Below are 27,816 nucleotides of genomic sequence, written 5' to 3' on the forward strand. Positions count from 1 at the left end.
CTGACCAGTAACCCTGTCTCCTCATTTCACCAATGGGGAGAAAGGGAATGGCCTGGCAAAGACCCCGAAGTCCTGTTCAGCTGGGATAGGGAAGGGTGCTACCGGCAGTCTCATCCTGAACTGGCCCCAGCCCAGGGCAGACAAGGGGGACTGTCTAGGGCGGGGGGATAAAATGGACACATATGTAATACCCTTTGTAATACTTTAAGCAATAAAAAAAAAAATAAAATAAAAAAAAAGAAAATAAATAAATAAATAAATAAAGTTTCAAAATGGCAAATTCGCTTTCTCAATGAACAGTTGTGAAACTCAGCTAATAAATCATTGAGAACACTTTTGTGAAAGTGAATAATGCTGCACCTTCCTGTTAGAAAGTTGAGGGAGAAAAAATTGTTGCAGAAATAAAAAAAAATCTGTATTGCTTCTTTAGAACCTCTAACCAAGAACTGTGTTGGGCCACTTTTCCTGAAAACTGCTACTACTAAGGGAATGAAAAAAAGAGAGAAATTGTCCACCATGAAATGTAACTAGATGCAAGGATAAGGGACCATTTTTCTTTTTGAGCAACAGAGGTTGGGGCACAGCCTTTTTGTCGAATTCTTAGTCATTGCCAAAAGTAAATATTACCCCTTTCAGAGACTTATAACTCACGGCTGTCTAACCTCTTTGGTCTGACATTCATGTTACGATCAGATGGCTTCCACTTATCCTCTCTAGCCTACTCCCTATGACTTTCCTCAGCTCAAACTAAACTTCTATTTCTCAAAATTACCCCATGCAAAATAAATACATACATACATATATACATACATCCCCTCAGAGATAGTCGACATAGTGTATATTTTTTCTAATGAGAAGGCTTTTAAATAGAGGAAAGTTAAATATTTTCCAAGAATATTCCAGCCAGCTGATTAGTTAATATCAGAGACAAGCAATAGTGACGCTGAGTTTAGAAGCACTGACATGTCTACTGCTCATTAATGGATCCTGTTAAAAAGCCTGTCAACTGGTAACTGCTACCATAGGATTCCAGAGATGCATTTCTTTCTAAGTCTTTGCATCCCCAGTCTGTACCTGAAGCATATTTCTGTTTCTGAGCAGAAAAACAAGGCCTGTTAAGGAGCACAGAAGTCATAAATCTGGCTGAATTAGCACCCCCTGGGGAGCCTTAGGAGAGCCAGCACCCACAGCAGGATGTCTTTAGTCCCACTGACCCACCAGGTCAGGCTTCCACACACTGGCATAGAGACTGTATACTCTAGAATTTATGAGATATCAAGTATTCTGTCTGTTCATTGGTCATATACTTTCTCTCTCACACATTGATTTGTAGCCCAGCCTCTGTAAGGCAGAGAGGCCAGCCTGGTAAGCTAATGTGCAGGAAATTTCATTTTTCTCATAAAAGCACCAGCAGCATCATGGCAGCAAGCTGCATATTTCAGGACTTGTTCTTTGGACTAACAATCCAGAAAGCTTATGTAGGCTGGGCCCCCCTTTCCTCTTACTATAATTTTTCTCAAGCACTTCTTAATTCATTCCCCCATTTCTGTCACTATAGAACCCATATTGCATCAAATAAGAAGACATACTTGCCAGAGAGGGATTGTATCATCTAAAACACTACTAATTAGAATAGTGGAGCTCTGGATGTGTTCAGAAAGCCCTTGTACATGCAAACCTGCTACATCAGATGGGCAAACATCCTATGACTTCCTCTTGTATGTCTCCTAAACACCAGGGGACTGTGATAAGACAGAAGGTGGGAGTGGTTCGTTTTTTTAGAGAAAGCTAGTCTTCATCACAAATATTCCACAGAAAACCTAACAGGGCTGCGGGGAGGTGATAAGGGAGTACATCTACTCAAGAGATTAAAAGAAGGAGTAAAATATTTAGTTAAAACAGATATTATGATTTGAGTGGGAAACCTAAATTCTGTTTGTATACCTTCCTTTTAAACTTAACTACTTGATGCCCAGCTGGTGTGGCTCAGTGGTTGAGCATTGATGAGAGGTCGCTGGTTTGATTTCTGGCCAGGGCACATTCCCCAGGTTGTGTGCTCAATCCCCAGTAGGGGTGCACTCAGGAGGCAGCCAATGCATGATGTTCCTCTCTCATTGATGTTTCTATTTCTCTATCCCTCCTCCTTCCATTCCCTTCAAAAATCAATAAAAATATATTTAAAATAAACAAAAAAACACACTTTACCACTTGTTCATTTACCAGAATATGGCTCCTGGTTTTGGATTCAGGAAAAAAAAAATGTTAGACACATAAAGTGTCATTTAAAACTGGGAAGTCACCTGGCACCTTAACTATGAAGACTTCGAAGTTACTTGTAATCCTCATGCGTGCTTACCCAGCTGTGATCCCTAGGCAGGACAGGAAGTTTCTGTTCAAAAACAAGGGAGGAATCAGTTTTGATCACTATTTTTCTTAGTTTTAAATCCCAGAAATTTCTGTATCATTGTATTCAGATATTTTTTTTCTAACATTAAATATGAATTTAACGTAATATTAAAACTTAAATTTTTGTTACTCAACTACAATACACAGTTTGACCCATCCTCTCCCAAAGCTATGCTTATAATATAGGTATTCAGTAAACAATATTTAACCCTCGTATGTGCAAGCACTACGGTTAAGACATAATCCCAGACCTCAAGTGTTTAAAGCCTAGGGTGGAAGTCAGACAAGATCAATCATTATAGTACATCATGATAGGTATTGTGAAAGAGGAAGCTATAAAGAAGGACATTTAATTAAACTGGATCAAGGACACCTTCTCAAAGTAGATGACACTAAGTTGTGTCTTAAAGAGTGAATCAGAATAAGACTAAGTGGGGGGAAGGGAATTTGAACAAATGGAAAATAACACTGTATTGGTTTTCTAGGGCTGCCATAACAAAGTATCATAGTCTGGGTGGCTTAAACAATAAAAATTTGGTGTCTCACAGTTTTAGAGGCCGGAAGTCCAAAATCAAGGTATCTGCAAGGTTGGTTGCATGAGGTAAGGACCTAGGCCTCTCCCTTTGGCTTGGAGATGTGTCTTCTCCCTGTGTCCTTTACATCATCTTCCCTCTGTGTCCGCCTCCATGGCCAAATTTCCCCCTTTATAAGGCCACCTCTACTATTGAATTGGAACCCACCCTCATGACCTCACTTTCACTTGATTACCACTGTAAAGGCCCAATATCCAAATTATGTCACATTCTGAGGTGCTGGAGGTTTTAAATTTAAATTTGGGGGTGGGGAGGACACAATTCACCCATGACAAGCATTAAATTCCTGTTTCAAGATGGTGGAATAAAAATGTTTATGCTCCTTTCTTCTCTCAAAAATTACCCTAAACAGAAGAGGAAATAAAACAAACTCTGTCTTTGAAAACTGAGAGACAGCTGTAGTCCCAGACAACAATCTATAAAGACAGAGTAGATGGAGAAATGGCAAGTGACTAAGAGCGGAAGAGAGCATGGCTGAAGACGTGCTGGCCGGGGACAGAGGACACCCATAAGGAGCCAGTCTTCTCCATAGATCAATGTGAGGAGCCAGTATTAGGGAAGGTTGAAGGATGCTGGGAAGATGCCTATGCCTGCTCCCACCTGAAAATTCAGGTGTGAATTCTCCCAATTCTGAGAGGAAATCAAAAGTCTACTCTGCATAAACTAAGCAAGGCAGGCCTGGAACCAAGGCCGCAATCCTGTTGAGAATGAAAGGATTCTGTGAAATCCAGCATACTCAAGTGAACCTCTCATGCTCTCGGCACTTTCCTCTGAGGGGCAGAAAGTGGATATTTTATCCACGAAACAAGAAAATATTATTTTTAAATAGCAATGCAGGAAAAAGAAGCTCTTGGCAATTAAAAGCATCTCCTCTCCCTCCACAAAAGACAAACCAGTAAAATATTTAGAAGATAATATATTTTTTTTTATCTCACATGTATTTTCTTATATCTGCTCCAAATTTCTTAAACAGGAGCTCCTAAAATCATTATAGTTTTCTAAGTGATAAGAGCAGTAAGAGCATCTTTTGTTCTAATGAGGCAACTCTGGGAGGGATCCCAGATGGATGCTGGTCACCAGAGAAACCAAGCCATAATTAGAAACTTGGAATCTTCAGTCCCACCGCCCCCTGTCCTTAAGAGACGGCAGAGGAGCTGGATATGGAGCTACTAAATTGGAAATGCCTATGTGGGGAAGCTTCTCTAAAAATCTCAAAAGCAAGGGGATTCGGGGAACTTCTAGGTAGGCAAACATATCCATATACCATATACCCCAACTCCATGGGGACCGAAGCTCCTGTGTTCAGGACCCTCCCAGACCTTTCCTATGTATCTCTTTATCGGGCTGTTTATTTTTATTATATCCTTAATTAACAGGACAATGTGTTACTCAGAGTTCTGCAAGCTGCAGTAGCAAATTAAGCAAGCCCAAGGAACCTCCAATTTGTAGCCATGCTGGACCAAAGGTTGTGAGGAACCTGGGGACCTACTAGTTGCAACTGGCACCTGAAGTGGAGGCAGGCTTGTAGGACTGAGACCTTAACCTGTGGGAACTAACACTATATCCAGGTAGGTAGTGTCACAGTTGAGTTTAATTGTAGGGCACCTAGCTGGTGTCCCAGCATTGCTTACTGTGAGAGAAGAAACCTACCCATCTGGTATCAGAAGCATTGAGAGTGTGGTGGTGTGACAGCAAATGAGACACAAGGAAGAGAAAGAACTGGGGGTTTTTCTAACTCAATATGCCAAGAAGAGGAGGAGGGAATTAGTCAAAGATAAATTAGAGGAGAAAGATATTTTTTACAAAATGTTAGAAGATAAATCTAGGAGGCCTAGGTTTTGAATAATAAAAATTCCATTAAGAGAAAATGAAGATAAATAAATCAAAGAAATAACACAAGAAAATCGTTTAGAACTAGAAATGAGTTTCCTTTATTCTTTAAAAGGAATAAAAATGATCCCACACTAAGACATATCTCTCTGAAATTGCAGAATACCAGAAGAAAAATAAGATATTAAAGTATTTCCAAGAAAAGTAGGGAAAAGCCTGCTTATGAGGACTGATATTGGGATGGCCTTGGAGTTCCCAGGAACTAATACTCAAGGTTAGAAGAGCAATGCCTTCAAAATTCTGAAGGAAAACTATTTCCAATCTGGAATTCTTACCAGAAAATTGCAAGCTAAGAATGAGGGGTGAATAAAGATAATTTCAGACATGCAAGGACCTGAACATGCATCTTCTCTTAAGAAGATACTAAATAATATATTCTACCAAAACAAACAAAATAAAGCAAGAATGTAGATGAGACCCAGAAACCGGGGGACCCAACGTAGGAAAGCAATAGCAGTAACTCCTCAGATCAGCGGTTGCCCACCTTTCGGATCTCACGGACCACCGGTGTCCACGGATCACAGGTTGGCGACTGCTGCCCCAGTTGACTTTAAAGCAGTGATTCTTATCATTGGCTGCACATTAGAATCACCTGGGGAACTTTAAAAGCCCTGAAGTCAGGGCCACGGAGCAACAATCTCTGAGGGTATGACCAACACATCAGTGAATTTTAAAGCCCCCCAGGTGACTCCAATGTGCAGACAAGGCTGAGAATTCTGTGAAAAGAAAGTTTCAGAACAAGAACTGAAGGCATTCAAATGTTCAAAGGAAACTAAGAAAATGCAAAGATAAAGCGAAATTTTTAAAAAGAGAAAATGTAACTGGCTTGGCAGCGAGAATATTTTTACATCGTCATAATAAGGGAACACATGAAATACTGAATAGTTATATTAGGAGAATAGGGGAAATAAATTATTATTAAGAAAGAAAATTGATTGGTCATGAGATAGCAATATACACATTAACAGATATATAGAGTCAAATAACAAAAGAAACAGCTAGGAGAATATGGTGGGATGAATAATGTACATGTCCTAATCCCTGGAAGTTGTGAATATTACCTTCCAAAAGGGACTTTGCAGAAATTATGGGTCTTGAGATGAGGCGATGAGCCTGGATGATACAGGTGGGCCTAATATAATCACAAGGGCCCTTTAAGAGGAGAGCAAAGTAAAATAGTGCAGAGCAGGTGACGTGGGAATGGAAGCAGAGATCAGAGTGATGTAGCCACATGCTGAGGAGCCAAAGGATGGTGGTGACCAAGAGAAGCTGGAAGAGGCACAGACCAGATTCCTGGCTGAAGTCGCCGGAGGAACCTGCCCTGCTGACAATGATTCATACTCATTTCTGACTTCTGATTCCAGGACTGTCACAATAAATGTGTGTTGTTTTTTAGCCACTAAGATACAGTAATTTGTTACCGCAACAATGGAAAAATTTTTATTGAGTTATAATTGACATATCACATCATATTAGTTTCAGGCCTACAACATAATAATTCAATATTTGTATATATTGGGAAATAATCACCACAGTAAGTCTAATTCACATCCATCTGTCACCATACATTGTTATAAAATTTCTTCTTGTGATGTGAACTTTTAAGATCTATTCTTTAGCAACCTTCAAATATATGACAGAGTATTCACTATAGTCACCATGCCTCACATTAAATTTCTTGACTTATTTTATAAGCAACTGGAAATTAATACAGAGTTTAAAGTGTTGGAGTGAAAGTGGCATTGAAGGCCTAACAGGGGACATATACCCTTAAGTGTTCACTTTTTAAAGAATGTGACACGTGGATAAAAATTAAAGTAACTAAGCTTCATTGAGTGTTTAAAGTAGTGAAAATATATGGCCATAAAGACATAAGTGATTGAGAAAGTGCTCCGCAAGCATTAATGTGCACACAAGTCACCCACAGACCGTGTTAAAAATGCAGGTTCTGATTTAGGTCTGCAGTGGGGCTTGAGATTTGTCTAGATTTCTATAAGCTCCAGGTGATGCCCATGGTCCATGGACCATACCAGGAGTGACAAAGACCTAGATTTTAGGACTGCAGAGAGAGCAGGGTTGGAGGGAAAGAGATCAGAAAGCAGGTAGGGCTTTTTGATTAAGTTACGGTATTTTGACTTTATCTTTAAAGATATAGAGGCCACTGAACAGTGGAACAACAGGATGAGAGTTTTAACAATTATTATTCTCTTTAGAAGAGGAGGAAGTAGGGGACATCAAACCAGAGCCTGGAAACAATTTACTGTGCAATCTTTTGTCTGAAGTTCTCTTGTATAACAGCTAAAGGAATTTTCTTGCAGTCTTTTTCCCTGACATAATTCTATAGTAATGTATTAAATTCCTACCTGCCCGTGACAGATCCACTTGTGAAAAGCATAAGAAAGACAATTTTCTCAGGACCGTGTGACTAATGCACTCATCGAAACACAAAACATGAGGCTCTGGATGACAAAACATTACTGATACTTTGGACAACAGTTTTAAAATCCAGGATGCTCTTGTTAAATTGAAGAATTGAGCCAAAATCAACAGAACAAGCACACACAGTTTCGCCAGGTGTTTCAAACCATAGGGGTCAGGAAGCTCTGAAACCAAGACCGTCCTCGCAGCTAAACACCCACTTGGTAAGGCTCCACACTCCTGTTTTCCCTCCTCTGCCTCACTGCCACAGGGTGTCTGGACAGATGTCAACGACTGCCCCTCCACAGGATTTAACTCTACTACCCACAGCCTCTCAGCCCTCTCCTCCAGGAGCTCTGCAATGAGGGGAGAGGATGACAGATTTGATATGACTTGAGGAGCCCACACTAGCAAATTTGCGCTTTGAAACATCACATTAGCAACAGAAAAAAAAATAATAATCAAACAAAGGTTAATGGGAAAGAGTAAAATGGCCTTTTCCCAAGGAGTGTCATAATGTGTTCCTGGCATTTTTAAAATGTGGTCACTAACCAGAAAGGTGGTGGGTGAGAAGATGAAGATCAGGTTTCTCTAACAATGCATTGTTTACCTGCCCAAAGTCCGGAAACAATGACCTTTTAAAACTTAAACCCATCTTTTCTTTAAACTATAACCCTTTCCCAGACTCATCCTTAATTACACTTACTTTGTTGTCCACAATTAGACAGTCAATATCCAAGCCCTGCCAATTTCACCTGCTAAGCAGTTCTCTGACTTCATTCTCATCTCATCCTCTCACCCACCACTCTACTTCAAGTCTTCATCATTCCTCATCTAGACTCATACAGAAGAGTCTCAGAGGCCTCTCTGCCTTCCTAGTTCTTTAGATCCATCCTTCACATGGTTACCAGTATGATTCAGCTAAAGTACATATCTGACCTTGAACCCTCCTTGTTTAAAGCTTTAGTCCTCATGGAATGAGATCCAAGTTCTCCAATGTGACATGAATATTTCTGAGGTGGTGTTCCACCAGGAGTACCACCAGCTTCCTGTGTGGGGCATTTCTGGATGTCTCAATGTCTAGGGGATGGTAGTAGTATTTTGTGCCTAGGGGTCAGGAATGCTGAACATCCTGTAGTGTCCAAGACAGCTCACACAATGAACCATCCCACCCAGAATGCCACTGTGGAGGAACTCTGCTCATGGGCCCTGCCTACCTCCCCAGCCTGCTAGACTGCAGCTCTTCTAGACTTGTACTCTCATAGACTGCAGCTACACAAACTCCTCTTCCCTAACACAACCATGCCTTTTCTTGATATTATACCTTAATTCCTGCTTCTGTTTGAATTAATTTCACTTGACACCTGGAATGACTCTTCACTTTATTGACTTATCTTAAAACTTCAGCTTTCTAATTGTTATATGCTCTACACTCACTACTTTGCATTCTATGATTTTCTCGTTCACCTGACTAAGGTCCTTCTAGGCAGAAATTGTAGACACTCAGTAGACCTTATATAAACAAAACAAAAAACTTTGAGAGATGGATAGATGATTGGATGACTGGGTGAGATCAAAGGCTTTTATAAGGCTGATGTATACTTAGTCCAGGTGCCCATAGTATAGGTAATAAGTGCACTGTTTTCTTGCAACAGTTGAAGTTTCAGATTAGGCCATCTGCCTTTAGTTCTAATATTCTATGTTTCACAGGTCATTCTATGCTCTTAATCTTCATTCACTAGACGCCTCTTTTGCAATGCCAGACAGCACCCTGCATGGCATTCCACTTACCCAAGCCGAAGATTGTAGGTTATGGCAAGCAGTTGGATAGGTACTTCTGTTTGGCAACTCTGTCTCCAGTCTGCTCAAGAACTCAGCAGTTTTGCTGGCAGAAACACAAGTCAGTGTTAGTGTCTTCATAAAAATAGAAATATCATTATTTATTGTGCCTTTGGAAACTAGCCTAGGCTTGTATTAGGTGATGCCTAAAAGTGTGATAGGTAGAACAGTTTGAGTGCAGTAGAAAATCAAAACAAAATGCTATTACAAAACTGCATTATGGAAGAACATTAGTTTGAAAAGTATAAGTCCTAAAACTGAACCTATAGGAATAGATTCTGAACCTATGATTTTATTTTTCTACTTCCTGTACTTTGACATGGAAATAAATGCTCTCTCAGATTCTAAAGTATGGGGCCCTAATTTCCTATCTGCACATTTAAAGCTTGACACTCAGACTTCACTATAAAATGAAACATTAATCCCTCATAATATCTCATTTCACACTGGTTTTACATGAGCCCTTCACCTTCTTTTCCCTGGTCATCTCATTTCCAGCATGGTTTTAACTACTTTCAGGATGCACAGACCCTCTAATCCAGTAACTCTTAGCCATTTATCGATCATGGACCTCTTTGGGATTCTGAAAGCAGAAATAGATCCTCTGTTTACACACACACACACACACACACACACACACACACACACCCTTGCATTTGATGTGTAAGAAGTGCTGTGGTTCTGGTCTGCATTTCTGACATGAAAGATTGGCCTAGACATGTCCTCAGAGTAAGTGGACATGTCAAGGAGAGGTTCTTTGACAGCATGGATAGACCTGGAGAACATTATGCTCAGCAAAATAAGCTGGTCAGAGAAAACAAATACACATGATTTCACTTACATGTGGAAGCTAATGAATAAACGAAACTACCAAGCAAAATAGAGACATACTCATACATTGAGAGCGGGCAGACAGCTCAGGGGCTGGAGGTGGGGAAAGGGATATAGCAAAAAAGAAAAAAAGACAGAGAAAACTCATGGATATGAACAACAGTGTGGTGATTAGGGGCAGGAGGGTTTGAGGTGTGAATGCATGGAAGTGGAAGAGGGCATAGAGGGGATCAATGGTAATGGGGAGAAAATACAAACCATCACCCTGATTTTGCCTCTCATGTACATCACGCATAGAATACTGAAATTGTTTCCTGGCCCTTACTTCCATAACTGGCCATTGATCCTACCTACCATTCTACCTACCATTGATTTATTTACATTCCTTTGTCCCTTCCCCATATTATCTATGGGATTTGTTACCCCTTTATTCCATATTCGCAACAAAATATCTCATCAAGGCCTGATGTATAGTGCATCAGATCCTTCCTGCCTGCTCCCTATCTGCTTCCTTCCTTCTGGTATCCCTCTGCTTTCCCCTAATATTTTAGGTTTAATGCTAAGATCCAATTCACCAAGCACTTAGGGTATGGACATCAGAGAAAACACAAATGGCCTGGCAAAAATAAATGATATCTAGTGGGGTGAAAATCAAAACAAGGAATTAGAAATTAAACAGAGATGCCAACATCATTTCAAATAATTATTTGAGTAGAGCATGTCATTTGAACAAGTTCAGAAGCTTGAGCTGGGAAAGAAAGAGCTCAAAGTTCAATAATGTACATAACCCTAACAAACATAAGGCTTCGGCAGTTGAGACAAGCAGCCTTCCTATTTGTCTAGGATTGCTTATCTTGCCAAGAATAGACAAGGAGACTAATGAAGTCTCAGAGTCTGGGAGCTGCCCCAGTGTCTGGAGCTTTATGAAATCATCAGTCAAAAGTATAAAGAGAAGAGAGTTGCTGCAAGTTTGGATGAGATTTCTGAATATCCTTAGCTGAGTGCAAACCACAGGAGAAAGCAGTGAAAAAGAAACACCATGACAAGCAAGGAAGAAACATCAGATCAAGTTGACTGGCAGCCCTGCACTGTGTTCTGACGGTTGCATTTTATCTGCCAATTCCAGCACGAAGCTTGCTGGGTATCTAACCACCAGGTTGGCCCCTGTGCCAATGTCACTGCCCCACTTGTGCCACAAGATTAAATCACAATGACAGGGCCACAGGACTGTCACAGAAATGTGAGAAATCTCTGGAGAGTGTGGATTACTCCCAAGCAAGTAACTATGTAAACAAGACAAGTTCCAAGTTACCAAACTAACTGGTGTTGTTCTACTATTAGTGCAGTGTCAGGTGGTTGAGTGTTGACCAATGGAAAGTGAAAGGAAGTGATGCACACCACCACTTCCAGGACCAACTAACTGTAAACTTCCCAGGCATGCACCTCCATACATTTTCCCCCTACTGGCTGCCTGTGAAAGAGACAACCCCAGCACAAACTTTTAGACATTTAAACATTTAATGATATTAAGGAATTGTTGACTTTTTCTAAGTGTGAGAAGTTTTGTGATTATGTTTTGGTGTGTATGTGTGTTTTTTTCCAAGAAGAAAATGTGATTTTTAAAAAAAGTTCTTTTGTTTTCTTTATTGATTAAAGTATTACATATGTGTCGTTATCCCCTCGTCCGTGCACCAGGCCTCTAGTACTCCATAAGATGTAAAATCTGTTAATGGAGATTCATCAGTGAAAAAAATTTTGACCTTTTTGAAAGGACAAAAAATGTAGAAAAGGCCACAGAGTGTGGATTGTGTGTCTGTGGATCATTTTACTAGCACAGAATTGCAAAAGACAATTCCTATAAGGCTATTTTTTGTGGCTAGAAAAGAACATTAGGGTTTTAGTGTTCAAGAAGGAATAAAAAATTAACTTAGACCTTTAGGAGGTTATGAGTCAGGCACCTGCCACACCACACCTCAGGGCTAAGCACCTTTCTCTAGCTGCTCTGTTTATCTGTCAACTTTGCACCACAACTGGGCACATAAAAACGTTAAAGCTAAACAGTCGTAATTAGAAAAGCTCCTTCTCTGGAGAAAAAAAAAGCCAGTTACAAAGCCTGGTACTTCTGTCTTGTTAGGAGTAGATGGGGCATTTTTACCTTCTTTCATCTCAAGTGACTCAGAAGTCTGCAGGGTGTGGCCAGGGGATGTAAGGGAGTGAAGTGGGCCAGGATGAGGCACAGGAGCTCGGACTCAATGATAAATAGCAGCTGCCACTCAGGTCAGTGTTGGGGTGACCAGAGAGAGAAGAGAGGATTTTAACAAACTAGAACATGATCTTCCCTAGAAAGGGGTCATCTGCTACTCAGCTCCAGACTGTCACTGCCCCATGGGGACACAGCCAGCATTGCCAGATCCTAGTTTTTGTAGGTAGAATAAAAATGCTAACAACTTTTAATGTGAAATAGGTTGGCAATTAATACAAAAATTTTTGAAACGCGGTGGGCTAACACTTTGCCAAGCAAAAAACAAAAACAAACAAAACACACACACACACACACACACACACACACACACACACACAAACTCTGTAGGTCAAATGTGGCCCCAAAGGCCACCTGTCTGTGAGCAGGTGATTTTATTTCTGCATGTCCAGGCTTGTGCATTTCTTAATTACATATTCTTTATATTCATTTTAAAAAAAGGAAAAGACAAGCAAGGTTGGTTTCTAGTATTGAAGAGATAGTTGCTATACTGGTTTATGTATATCCGCTAATAGCATATTTCATATTTATTTCAATCACTAAAGAATATTATTTCATTTATAGTTTATAACTGCATGAAAATATTTGTGTTAATACATGAAAAGAAATGGTGGGACACTATGAGATGCAAAAACTCCCAAAATATTTATAAACAAATAAAAATAATAAAATTATTAATGTGAACAATATATAAAGATCTAATAAATTAATTAGAAAAAGATGACCCATTCAGGCAGCTACCTTATTGATTTGGCAGCTGTACAGCATTCTATAATATGGATAAAAATAATATATTTAAAACACTCCTACTAATGGATAGTTATATTGTTTCCAAAAAATATTCTGGTATATACATCTTTGTGCACATGTATGAGTAATTTTCTAGGATATACACCTATAAGTAGAATTGTCTTTATTAGATGTACTTATAAATATATGCATATGTTTAAGCTATGCATGATGGTGAGTGCCAAGCTGTTCTATACAAATTTATATTTTCACCAAAAATTAACTGTATGAAAGTACAACTCAGAACCACAGCCTGCCTCCTCTGAGTATTAATCCCATCCTATCCCACACATTTCTGCTTATCTCAGTCACCTCCAAGTGGCCCACCTCACCCATCATCACTGTCTCTCTATTGTGTACCACCTCATACATTTGCCATTCTGTAGTCCACACCCTCATCTACCCTCCCAAATTCTTCCACAGGGACAGCAAACTCTTGATATGAAAAGAGCCAACAATTCTATATCCCAATCTCATTTCAGAAAGTCTTCCTAAAATACAAAATCACTATTAGGCAAACTCTAAGATAAAAATTGTTGCAGGCAAGATTTATGGATGCTAAAATCTGTAGAGAAAAGTTTGAGGATAACAGGATATTAGAATAATAATAATAGTCTTAAAGTACCTTCCCCAATTACAAAGTATCAATTACAAAGGGAAAAACAAAAATTTTACAGTAGAGAGTGCCTTAACCAAACAAAGTTAACATCACCAGTAATAAGGATATTAACATCACGTACCCTCTGATATGATGCTGAGGACACAGAATCACTTTTTAGTGTTCTGAAATTTTAAACCTCAATCTAGTCATGAGGACAGATTAGACAAACCCGAATTTGAGGTACATTCTACAAAGTAACTAACCAGAGTGTCAAGGTCACAAAAGATTAGAAGATGAGGAAAAAATGTCATAAATTGGAGGAGACTGAGTCATGGCCACTACATATATTATGTGCTCCTGAATTGGATCCTGAAATAGGAAAAGAGCTCTGGGGAGAAATTGGTGAAATTCTAATAAAGCCTGTAGTTTGCAATGTTTTACCAATGATAATTTCCTGGTTTTTATAATTGCACTATGGTTACATAAGATAATAGCATTAGGGGAAGCTAGGTGAAAATTTTACTGGAAAACACTGTACTATTTAGCAACTTTTCTCTAAGCGGAAAAGTATTCCAAAAGTAAAAGAGAAAAATCTCCTTAAAATAGTTCCCTAAAAGGAGCTATTTTCTTCTCACACTACACATATTCCTCAGTGCCTACAGGTGAAGCAGACATCCTATTTGCTCCCCATGCTGCTTCTACACCATTACTTGTTCCCCCATCACCTGCAAAAAATGTATGTGCCTGTATCATTCCAGACATCAGTATGCACCATCCTCTTTGCTATTGTCATCTCCCAACCATCTGGTCAACTGCTGTTCCTTTGTTTAAGACCTTCCCCTCTATCTTTACAGTCATCAACAGGGATATGCTCCACCTCCTCCTGCCTTTCAGCCCTAGGCTATTTCCTGATATCCTCATCTTTAATAGCTCTTCACTTTGCCTGAGCCACACTCCTAGAGGTCACACCATAGACTTTTCTGTCTTTAACAAATGTCCTCCCTGCAAAATATAAAGTGAAAAATCCTTCTCTTGGACAGAACTTTCTAGCATTCATGTTCTTTACACAAACACCTCACCACAACAATTTTCCAAACCATTGTTTCCTCCTCTTTCCCACCTTTCTTTACTCATTGTACAATTTAGATAGTGTAGTCCATTCTCACAATCTTTCCTTTACAAATGCCTTCAATTCTCTCCCTCCTTTCTCTCTCTCTATCATATTTGCCTGGAAAAAAAACAAACCAGATAAAGTCAATTGTCTACCTCCTCTGGGTTTGCCCCAGAGCAAGTGAATCAAACTTGGGGAAAATAATGTAGCAGGAGTTTGGCATGACTGGTATGAAGGGGGGTGGAGAAGTAGTGTGGCAAATTGTTTTCACATGAAATTCATGAACTCCAGCTTCACCCAATAATTATATTCTATTTCACTTATGAATTCTACTCAATATCTTATCTGTTCCACCTGACAATGTACTCTCATCTGACAATCCCCTCATACATCAGTGAGAACAACAAAAGCATGGTCTTTTATCTTCCCCAAACCAAGTCTTCAAGTCTCCCTGTTTCTGCATCCATTTTCTTTTAAAAACACAAATATAAAAGAGTACTTCCTCACTGAAAGTGAGGGAAGTGATCTCTTTTTAACTGTTAGCTAATCCATTGATTGCATATGCGCAGGAACATATCCACATATATCTTTTCAAGGTCTTTATTACGTCTGCCATTTCCATTCTGTCCAGCCTCTCCCTCCTCTACTGATTTATTTCTATCAGTACCATGCACACCCGGTTTAAGAAAACTCTGCCTTCTTGATTTTGAGTGTTGAACACATAATATAATATACAATAATGTATTATAGAATTGTACCTGAACATATATAATTTTATTAACCAATGTCACCCCAATAAATTCAATTGAAAAAGTAAAAAAAAAAAGAAAATTCCCTTGATCCCACAACCCCATCCAGCTGCTGCCTCATTTCATTGCCCACCTTCTCAGATTACTTAAAACAATAGTTAGTTGATAAATGCCATCTCTATTTCCATATCTCCTTCTACTTCTGAATCTGTTCTAGTAAGGTTCCACCCCCACCATCATACCCAAGTTATTCCTGTCAGGATCACCAATGACATCCTTACAGCTATATTCACTGGTCCTCTTCTCCTATGACCTTTCAGTGGCCATGGAGAATTGACTCATCTCTAATTTTGGAAACACATCTGTCTTGATTTCCATGACACCACACTCTTCATTTACCCTACCTCTCAGTTGTTCTTTCATATCTATCTAAACTCTAATTTGTAGAACTCCTCTGTACTTGGTGGGCCTCTTAAATTCACAACTTCTTTTTTCTTTTTTAGATACTAAAACAATTTTTTTCAACTATAGCTAATATACAATATCATATTAGTTTCAGGTATACAGTATAGTGATTAGCCAAGTATACACCTTATGACATGGTCACCACAATAAGTATAGCACCCATCTGGCATAATACGTAGGATTTACAATATATTGACTATATTCCCTGTGTTGTACTATATTGACTATACTCCCATTACTATTTTTATAACTGGCAATTTGTACTTATTAATCCCTTTCACCTATTTTACCCATTCCCTCAACCTCCCTTCTATCTGGCAACCATCAGTTTGTTCTCTGTATCTATGAGTTTGTTTCTCTTTCGTTCATTTATTTTGTTTTCAGATGATACATATAAGCAAAATACTATGATATTTGTCTTTTTCTGTCTGTCTTATTTTATTTACTACTAGAGGCCAGGTGCACAAAAATTTGTGCACTCGAGGGGGAGGGGGTTTCCTCAGCCCGGACTGTGCCCTCTCCAGTCTGGGACCCCTCAGGAGATAATGACCTGCTGGCTTAGGCCTGCTCTCGGGTGGCACAGGGCAGGCCCAATCCCTAGGTGCAGCCCCTGGTCGGGCTCAGAGCAGGGCTGATTGGGGAGTTGGGGCTCCACCTCCTGTCATGCACAGAGCAGGGCGGATCGGGAGGTTGCGATGCCACTCTCAGTCATGCTCAGGATAGGGCCGATTGGGGAGTTGGGGCACGGCCCCCTGTCACACTCAAGGCAGGGTCAATGGGGAGGTTGCAGCGCCACCCCCTGTCATGCATGGAGCAGGGCCAATCAGGGGGTTGGGGCGCTGCCCCCTGTCACTCACAGAGCAGGGCCCATCAGAGGGGTTGGGGCTCCGTACCCTGTCACGCACAGAGCAGGGTCAATCAGGGGGTTGGGAAGCTCCCCACTGTCATGCACAGAGCAGGGCCGATAGGGGAGTTGGGGCACCGCCCCCTGTCACACACAGAGCAGGGCTGATCAGGGGGTTGGGGCACCGCACCCTGTCACACTCAGGGCAGGGCCGATGGGGAGGTTATGGCTCTACCCCGTCACACACAGAGCAGGGCTCATGGGGGGTGGGGGGGCGCCGCACCCTGTCACACACAGAGCAGGGCCGATCAGGGGGTTGGGGCACCACAGCCTGTCACACACAGAGCCGCAGGGCGATCAGGGGATTGGGGAGCTCCCCTCTATCAGGCACAGAGCAGGGCTGATCAGGGGGTTGGGGCGCCTTCCCCTGTCACAAACAGAGCAGGGCGGATAGGGAGGTTGTGGCCCCGCCCCCTGTCACACACAGAGCCGCAGGGCGATCAGGGGGTTTGGGCGCTGCCCCCTGTCACGCTGATCCCGGTGCCGGGAGGCCTCGCGGCTCTGCTGCTCCTGGTACTGGGAGGCATATTACCCTTTTACTATATAGGATAGAGGCCTGGTGCATGGGTGGGGCTTGCTGGTTTGCCCTGAAGGGTGTCCTGGATCAGGGTGGGGGTCCCCACTGGGGTGCCTGGCCAGCCTAGATGAGGGGATGATGGCTGTTTGCAGCTGGTCACACACCGTTCAGGGTGGGGGTCCCCACTGGGGTGCCTGGCCAGTCTGGGTGAGGGGCTGAGGGCTGTTTTCAGGCTAGCAGGTGACTGAAGCTCCCAACTGCTCCTTTTTTTCTTTTTCTTTTTTATTCTGGGCCAGCTTTAGCTCTGAGGCTTGGCTCCAGCTCTTAGGCCTCAGCTGCTGAAAGCAGATATCTGGTTTGTTTGGGTTCTATAATCAAAACACTGTTTCAGCTCCAGCTCTGAGATCCCGGCTGGCTGAAAGCAGGTTTCTGGGATTTTGTTTAGCTTCTATATTTGTAACAATGTTTCAAACTGCAAGCTCAGAGTTCCGGCAGCGGCAGGCGGGGAACGTTGGAGTCCTCAGTCACTGAAGCAAGCAAGCCTCATGTTCGCTTCCAGCTGCCTGGCTGCCGGCCGCCATCTTGGCTGACAGTTAATTTGCATGTTGCCCTGATTCGCCAATGGGAAGGGTAGCGGACGTACAGCTAATTACCATGTTTCTCTTTTATTAGATAGGATAATACTTATATTGTCCCAAATGGCAAGATTTATTTTCTTTATGGCTAAGTAATACTCCATTGTATATATGTACCACATCTTAAGTGATTTTATTCATTTTCATGGCTTTATATTTACATGCTCAGAATTTCTAAACTTCTACCTCCCACTTACCTACTCACCCAAGCACCAAATTCATATGTACAACTTCCCATTTGCTATCTCCCCAGCATCTCAAATGTAGCATGTTCAAAAGCAAATTTTTGATATGTTTCTGTTTTTAAAAGAATACTTTTTTGATTTTTAGAGAGAGAGGAAGGGAGAAGAGAGAAATATCAATGTGAGAGCATAACATGATTGGCTGCCTCCTGCACACCTTCTAGCCATAACCCAGGCATGTACCCTGACTGGGAATGGAACCAGCAACCAGCAACCTTTTGGTGTATGGGAAGATGCCCAACCAACTGACAAGGGCAAACCTTTGATATTTTTCTTCCCACAACTTGATCTTCTAAAAGTCCTCATCTCAGCACATGGCACCATTATACATCCAATACATCAAGTCAGAAATTTAGGAGTTATCTGTGATTCTTCCTTCTTCCTCATCCTCAAAAATGTCTTACTGATTTTCATGCAACATACACCATAGCACCCCCCCGCCTCAATCCATGGGGGATATTCCAAGATCCTCAATGGATGCCTGAAGCTATGGATACTATCAACTTCACACATACTATGTTTGTTCCTAAACATACATACCTGAAATAAAGTTTAACTTATAAATTAGGCACAGTAAAAGAACAATAACTAATAATAAAATAGAACTATTATAACATATACTATAGTATAATAAAAGTTACATGAATGTGGTCTCTCTCTGATCATCTATACAGCTATTAAGTGATTAATGGGCAGGTAACATAATCAGCATGAATATGCTGGACAAAGGGATGATTCACATCTAAGGCCAAATGAAACAGGATAATACCAAATTTCATCCCGCTACTCAGAATGGTGTGCAATTTAAAACTTACAAATTGTTTATTTCTGAAAATTTGGACCATGGTTCCAAAATTGCAGGAAAGAAAAACTGAAGATAAGGAGAGACTGCTGTATTACTCTTCTCCGCATTGACATTGCCCTAATCTGAACTACCGCCAACTCTTACCTGACTACTGCAGGGATGTTTGTATAGGCATACCTTAGAGATATTGTGAGTTTGGTTCCAAACCACCACAATAAAGTGAGTTAGGCAAACTATTTTGGCTCTCAAGTGCTTATAAAAGTTATGTTTACATTATACTGCAGATTATTAAGTGTACAATAGCATTATGTATAAAAAATTTTCAGCCAGCTGAGCTGGTGTAGCTTAGTGGATGGATGTTGACCGAGGAATTAGGAGGTCATGGTTCAATTCCCAGTCAGGGCACATGCCCAGGTTTTGGGCTCTATCCCCAGTGGTGTCATGAAGGAGGCAGCCCATCAATGATTCTTTCTCATCATTGATGTTTCTATCTCTCTCCCTCTCCATTCCTCTCTGAAATCAATAAAAATATTTTTTTAAATGTGCAGCCCTGGACCAGTGGCTCAGATGGTTGGGCCATTGTCTTGTGCACCAAAATATTATGGGTTTGATTTCTGGTCAGGGCACATACCTAGGTTGTAGGTTAGATCCCTGGTAGGGGTGTGTATAGAAGGCAACTGATGATGTTCCTCTCTCACATCGATGTTTCCTCTCTCTCCCTTTCTCTCTCTCTAAAAATCAATAAAAGCATATCCTCAGGTGAGGATTAAAAAATAAAACAAGTGCATACCTGGATTTAAAAATGCTTTATTCCTAAAAAATGCTAACCATCATCTTCACCAAGTTGTAATCTTTTTGTTGGTGGAGGGTCTTGCCTGAATGTTGATGAAAACGCAATATATGTGAAATGCAATAAAGCAAAGCACAATAAAACAAGCTATGCCTGTACTGGCTCCTCCATTTTCATTTTTGTCTCCTCAAACCTATTCTCAACACAGCAAAATCGAGTAGTCATTTCTTTTAAAAGAATAAAAAGCTTCTGAAGGTTTATCCTTGTGGCTTGAATAAAATCCAGGCTCAACCCTGCACCACAGCCTGAATGATGTCTGACACCTTTCTAACTTGTCAACTTCATGTTTTCTCTTTTCTTTTTCCACTTCAACTCACATATGCCAACTTTCTTTCAGGTTATGAAATATTAGAGGCCCGATGCACAAAATTCGTACAAGAGTAGGCCTTCCTTCCCCCGGCTGCCGGCACCAGCTTCCCTCTGGTGCCTCTGCCCAGTGCTCCCTTCCTTGATTCTCAGCATAGTTGGTCCCTTCTCATGCTTCTATCGTCAGTTCAAATGCCATTTTCTCAGAGTTAGGACTTCCCTATCATCCTACGGAGATTCTCCCTTCCCGGTCCCATTGTTCTTGATCTCTACCACTATGCTTCCTCATAGGAATTATCATAGTCTGTTATGCTGTGTATTTCTTTGTTAGCTTGTTTATTATCAGAATTTCCACATTTGGTCATGGAGCCATGTTTTCTCTATTCACAACACACACCTAGAACCTACTAAGCTAATGCAGTGCTAACCACATGCCAGGTGCTCATTGTTGAATAAATGAAACCATATTTCCTAATGCTAACTATTACCAACTCATTTTTTTTTGTCAGTGTAAAGAAATAAAAATTGTATTTGTGTTTCTCTGGTAATTGGTGAGGCTGAATATTTTCATTGATTTATATTTATTCTCTCTTAACTGCTTTTTCAAGCCCTTTGCCAACGTTTCTAGAGTTGTCTTTTTCTTTATTAATTTGTAAAAGTTCTTTGTGAAATTAAGCCTTTGTCTATTACTTTTGAGGCAAATATTTTCTCCTAGTCAATCACTTACTTGTACCCTTGTTCACTGTGATGTCTATCCTAAGTTATTCTATAATTAAATCTGTACTTTTTCTTTATGGCTTCTGAGTTATATATAAGGCTTAGCAAAAAGTTTCTACACATTCTTCATTATATTTGATTGTGTTGACTCAATACAACTTGTCAAATTGTCAGTCCTTTTGAAATGAATTTGACCTCTTAACAATAACTTAAATACTAAATTCCTATTTTTGGGGTCTGTTTATAGACTCTCATTTAATAAATCTACTTATTACAATGCCAAGAACACTTTGTTACTATCATATCTTTATACAGTATATATAATACCTAGTACAACAAGCCTCTCTCATGTCACTTCAATTTTTCATGTTTAAGTTTATCTATTTTTGAATATTTTCTCTTTAAAAGTGGTTTATCAAATTCCACAAGAAGTCCTGTTTAATTTAAACATTAACAAGGGAAATATCATCCTTGATTTGATCCACCCTTTATAGTAAATAGATGGTATATATTTATTTTCATCTTCTTTTAGATATTTTATTTTATATGCATCTATGTATTAGACTTATATGCACCTGTCTTATAGTGTGCATGGTTATTGCAAATAAAATTTTTCTTTCTATTACATTTCATAATGGACTTTTTATGGCATATAGGAAAGACAGAAATGTCTGAATATAATTTGAGATTAATTCATTTGAGTTGAATTATTTGTATTAGTTTTAATAATTCTTTAGTTGATCCCTTTGGGATAGTTTTAGAAAGAAAATCAGAGGCACTTTCTTCTTTTCCAATATTTAGTTCTTTATTTCTTTCTTAGAAATAGAAACTTTCTCTAATTATCTATCTAAAAATCAGGATCAGTAACAGCAAGCACTCATGCCATCCTGTTCCAGACTACACTGGAAAGCTGCCTTCTTTATGATTTCAAACAAAATCTATCACTTTCTTTGAAGGTTTGGTAGAACTCACGGATAAAACCAACTGGTCTAGCATCTTTTTTAGGTAAGGTCAAACTACATTTTCTCTTCCATTTATAGTTTTTATTCTAATCAGATATCAAATCTAGTTGTATATATTTTTCCAGGAAATAATTTTTGCACCCACATTTCCTAATTAAACATTTAGAAATGAGCATAGTACTTTTCTCTTCCAGAAATTTGGTTATGCTTCCTTTTGTGTCTTTGGAATTCTTCTCTATCCCTTACTCAGATAAATCAAAATTTGTCTCTTCTATCAGAATTTTCAAAACAAACAAAGAAACAAAAAGCTTATTTTAATTTATAGATCATAAAAATGTTTCTATTTCATCATGTTTTTAAAAATTTCTCTATTTATTCCTTCCTTTTATTTATTTGTATTTATTTTATGGTTATAATTCTATTTTAGTAAAGTGCTTGTTCTTTTATTTTCATTTTTACTAAATACTTTTAAAAACCTACTTTTTGTAAATCACTTTATAGCCACAGTCTATCACTTTAGCATGGGATATTTTAAATTTTATATTATTTTATATCGAAGTAATTTGTAATTTAATTTTTGGTTTCATTTTTTTTACCCTAAAGCTCATTTCAGAAGGTGATTCAAAAAAATATTTTAAGTGGATAGAGTTAAATTTCTTATTGCTTAATATCTAATTTTACTACATTTTTCTTAAGAATGGTGACTTTCTAGGATTTGGGGCTTTTTCTGGGATTTAAAGAGAGTCTGAGGACTTAGTTATGGCCAATGGTAGTATGGTAGTTAAGTCAGTATTTGTAAGGAATATGCATTTTCACATGCTGGTTACAACACTGTAACTGTGTCTACCTAATACTGTGGAATTATTGTTATTCAAATCACATGTTCCTTAAGCAGTTCCTTTTAATTCATTTTAATCTATTTATTTCTATGGAGAATTAGTTAAATAAAAGGGAAACCTGGAAAACCCATCTATATTATAGACTTCAGCAGTTTTGTTTTATATATTTCAAATCTATATTGATAAAGATTTATAATTCACATTATCTTTTGGATTATATATTTTATCTACATAAAATATCCTTTATCCTATTGCTTTTCACCTTGAATTCAATTTTGTCTCATTAATATTGCTACATCTGCCTCCTTTTGTTAGCATTTATGGATATATATTCCATACCTTTTTTTAGTGTGTTACTTATTATTATTTTTAATCTTTATTATTGAAAGTATTATATATGTCCCCTTATTTCCCTTTGACCCCATCTATCCCACCTTCCCCACACTATTATTTGTGCCCATGGTTTATGCATATATATGCACACAGTTCTTCGGTTGATCTCTTCCCACCACCCACACCAGCCTTCCCTCTGAGGTCCACAGTCTGTCCCATGCTTCAATGTCTCTGGATCTATTTTGCTCATCAGTGTGTTTTGTCCACATATGAGTGACATCGTCTTTCTCTGACTGTCTTATTTCACTTAGCACAGTACTCTCCACGTCCCTCCATGCTGTCTCAAAGGGTAAGAGATCATTTTTTTTTTTTAATTTCTGCTACATAGTATTGTATGGTGTCAATGTACCACAGCTGTTTTTATCCATTCATCTACTGATGAGCACTTGGCCTGCTTCCAGATCTTAGCTATTGTAAATAGCACTGCTATGAACATAGGGCCCATACCTTTATTTTCAACTATTTTGTTTTATAGATAACTCCTATCATAGCTTATAGCTAGATATTTATTTTCTATGCATATAGCTAGTTTTATTTAATGTAATCTAAGAGCTTTTCTTTTAACAAGAAAGCTAGCCTATATGCCTTTTATGTGATTGTTGACTATTGCGTATAAAAAGTCCACCCACCTTGTTGCCTTTGTTGTAATGATCAAATTTTCATTTGTTGTATTTTTTCTCCTAAAGTCTTTATTTTATATATCCTGTTTATACATATATAATTAAACATAAAAATACATAATTATATATGTTTTTATATCAATATCTACAATTTACAAGCATTCATTCATGCAAAGAAACAAGTATTTACTTCCTATGCCCCTCTCTTCCTTCTGCCTCTTCTAGGACTAAAATCTTCCATGATTTTAATTTTACCTAATCTTGATTCTTAATTTTTTAAAAAAAATATATATATAACAATCATATACTTGACCATAAATGTTGCTGTCTTTCTTTTTTTAATCACTATTTTTTATTGTTAATCCTCACTCAAGGATATTTTTTCTACTGATTTTTGGAGAGAGTGAAAAAGAGGCAAGGAGGGAGAGAGAGAAAAAGAGAGACACATCGATTGGTTGCTTCCTATGTGCACCCCAACCTGGGCTGGGGATGAAATCTGCAACCCAGGTAGGTGCCCTGGACCTGAAATCATACCCTCCATACTTCAGTGTGCGGGCAGATGCTCCAACCTCTGAGCAACACTGGCCAGAACTGTCACTGTCTTTTTGTTCAGAATTGTTCTGGTATGTTATCTCCTCCTCCTTCTTGGATGCATTATTTGTTTGACCAGAGTTCCTTTTGTGGTATTTTTGTTGGTTTGTTTTTCAGTACGGATCTTAGAACTCACATACAACTGATGAACGTGGTGATGCAGATAGCTTGTGTTGGGGGGAGGGGGAAACATATTTCCCCAGGGATAGCATGTTTATCAGGAGCGCTTTTAGTGCCCCGGGGCCTTCTTGTGAATGATCTGTGTCCACAGGTTCTTAGGCTCTATCCTCGGGGGCAAGGGCCAGAGTCAGCTGATCCCTCTCTCACTTCCTCGGCTGGCCTGTTTGGATCCCTTCATACTTCTCTCCGCTTTGCCCTCCAAGCACTATGCTAGATTTATAACATGGATTAGATTGATTAACCTTCTTCTGCACTAGCAACACTTCCTAGCCTCACCCCACGCTAAACAAGGGGAAACAGAGGTTCACAGAAGTTAAATAATGTTCTTCAACTAGTAAGCAGAGAGGTTAAAATCTGAACCCAGATAGGCAGTCTAATCCCAGATCTGCCCTCCCAAGAGGGTAGCACTGACCAGGTTCCAGTGATGAGATAATTAAGTGAAATGATTTTGAAATAAACTTTTATCTTTTACCATTTATTCACTACATACTGAGAAAGACAGAAACAATCCCTGACAGCCAGGCACTCAGAGCTTGGCCCTCGTGCTCTCCTGTTGAAAGTAATTCCATACAATAGCAACATCCAAAGAGGTTACTCTGTGACTGTGATGGGTCATGAGAAAAATAAGACTATTCCATCACATGTCTGAGCAAAAAAAAAAAAAAAAAATGAACCTTTCTTAACCACAATAGTGACCAAACACCCCAAAATTCTGACTAATATGAGTGACTACTGCCTCTGTATCAATTACAGAATTAATCTCACTCACGTCTTCCCCCTCCCTTTAGGTAAAATTGATTAAGATACCAAAAGAGAATTACTCTTGCTTCCTGCGCAAAGCCCTGCTGCCTCAAACCCTCCCTCCACATCACCTGACCCAGGGCCAGCTCTGTCTTATCAGTCATTTCTAATGCATCTTTACTACAGTGACCATGACATCTTCTTACTAAGGTGGCCCACGTGTGGCTAAGGCATTGAGAATACATTTTATGAGCAAAGGGAAATAATCGAGGCTTTTAGAGTAGGGTAGGGACATGACCAAAGCTGTGCTTTAGGAAATGAAATCTGACAAAACATTTAAGACAATCATGAGAAGAGGAGGAGACTCTTGACAATGACAGTTCTGACTCTGTTCCCATAGTCCAAAGGATGACGAGGACACAGAAGCCACAATGCAAGCGGCATGTGATAAATACCAATGTGACGGTGGTGGCAGCAAAATGAAAATGAGGTCAGGTGCACTAGGACATCAGCAGGAAGACTGAGAGTGGGTGAAAATTTTGATACGATCTTACCATCAACATGATTTAACATTCAGGAGGCAGAGACTCTCGCAGATCAGATTTCCCATAAAAAGTTCAGTCTTATACTGAGCAAAATAGAAAATTCTTGTATCTATAAGTTCACTTCATTAGCATAAGATAGTTATGAAAAGCATGACTTTTGATTCACCTTACTTGGATTATAAAATGTGAGGTTGGATTTAAGCCTACCATATGGATAAGGGATCAATTTAGCCCTTAAGTGTCTTTTGGAAGCTCCCATGAAAGGCATTAGAAGTTTGTGAGCATACTAGAAGGCAAACTTGAGGCCTAGTTATGCATATTCAGCAGACCTGTCTAGCTCCTCTGCTCTAAGAAACTAAAATAGATGAAGATGTGCCTCCTAGGAATTAATCACACTATTATTCAAATGGAAATAAAAGAAATGCAAGGCTCCAATGGCAGAAAACTTCCCACATTACAATCCACAGGCTCAGCACAAGGGGACACTTGGCAGTTTAGAAACAGGAACTATTTTGAAATGAGCTTGATTCCAAGATTTTTTCAAACTTGGCTTTTAAGAACTGAGCTCCTTCTCCCCTAGAAATATTGGAAACTGTACCTAGGAGTAGAGTATAGGCAGGGAAGTCACAAAAACTCATGCATCCTACAAGTAAGTTTAGTTTTGGTACTAACCCAGTGTTGGATCTGGAAGAGGATTTTATTTACATATAAGAAAAATCAGAAAAGACATGCTTCCTCAGTTTTCCTTTGGCTAGATAAAATTTAGATCTTGGTAGGAAGAAACAGAAGTCAACTTTGCCCAAGTTTTCCTCTCTGCACTGACCTACCCTAAAGTCTTCTCCACAGGTCCCTCATGTGGCTACAGTGCTTATCGCCCCACCCTGGGCAGATGTTATTACCTCTCTTCCCTAACCCTTCACATCTCTAGACCAAGATTTGGCTACATTGCTTACTGTCTCTGCGGCTTTGAGCAATTTAAATTACCCAATCCTCTACCTGTAAAATAAAGATGATATAGCCCTAGTAGGGCTAATCTAAAAATCGAATGAAAAATATATATGTTATGCATAGTATACCTGACACTCCACAGGTCCCTAATGATTCAGCAGCAGCTTATTATTACTTTGGTTATTTAAATTAACTAAGCCAAGCACTTAAAAAACAAAAAACAAAAAACCTCACCCAAGGATATGTTTATTGATTTTAGAGAGAGAAAGGGAGAGAGAGAGAGAAACATCTATCAGTTGCCTCTCACATGCACCCTGACCGGGGATGGAACACACAACCTAGGTATGTGCCTTGACCAGGGATCCAACCCACAACCTTTTGGTGTATGGGACAATGCTCCAACTAATTGAGCCACCTGCCCAGGGCAGTACTTTATACTTGCAAAAAAACTTCACAAATGTATAACCTATTACATTTAATGGTTATTAGATGTGAATTAACATTTTTAAAAATGCACAATTTTCATGTTTTCAGCAAATCCCTAAGAAAACATTGTTTTTCCTAACACTCACATACAAAATGCATCTGACTACTCCCCACAAATCCTACCTGAGACCCCACTATTGGTTAAATAGGCTCAAAATTTAAACTTTCTCTACATCCATCAAAAAATGATTAAAAGATGACTCTAATCCTCAATATAAATTCCATTTAAAACTTTTAACGCTAAGGTTTTACTTAATGTTTTAAATAACCTAAATCACAATATCCTCCCTTGATATATAAAAAAATATCCACAACAAAAGTTTCACTAACTGTTGCTTCAAAACCTCAAATCTAGTAATACTGATAATAGAAAAGGCCATGCTGAAAAGTACTACATTTGACTTTTTATAAGTAGTAAATATATACAGAGAGTAAAAATAATAGTGAAAACTACACCAAGGTTAAATGTCAATTTCTACCCTTCACTTTCATGCTCACGAATCCTAGAACTAATGCTAAATTGTGAAATTTGAGTCTGTCCCAGCCACAGTAGCAGACTTAATGCACCATTAATCTGGTCTGT

The 27,816-nt window shown here is 39.2% G+C and overlaps 1 protein-coding gene across 2 annotated transcripts in view; it reads right to left on the reverse strand.

The window, feature by feature from the left end:
• EPSTI1 (epithelial stromal interaction 1) overlaps positions 1–27,816 on the reverse strand; it is a 117,627-nt gene that overhangs the window by 35,126 nt on the left and 54,685 nt on the right. Inside the window, exons 7-8 of one of the 2 annotated variants that reach the window (XM_036300915.1) lie at positions 9,099–9,192; positions 2,357–2,389 (exon numbers count right to left, since the gene is read on the reverse strand). In XM_036300915.1, the coding sequence (XP_036156808.1) occupies positions 2,357–2,389; positions 9,099–9,192 (127 nt within the window). The remainder of the gene's footprint in view (positions 1–2,356; positions 2,390–9,098; positions 9,193–27,816) is intronic. The other variant, XM_036300916.1, reaches the window with a different exon arrangement.

The sequence above is a fragment of the Myotis myotis genome, unplaced genomic scaffold (genome assembly GCF_014108235.1).
Source record: "Myotis myotis isolate mMyoMyo1 unplaced genomic scaffold, mMyoMyo1.p scaffold_m19_p_3, whole genome shotgun sequence".
Classification (NCBI taxonomy): domain Eukaryota; kingdom Metazoa; phylum Chordata; class Mammalia; order Chiroptera; family Vespertilionidae; genus Myotis; species Myotis myotis.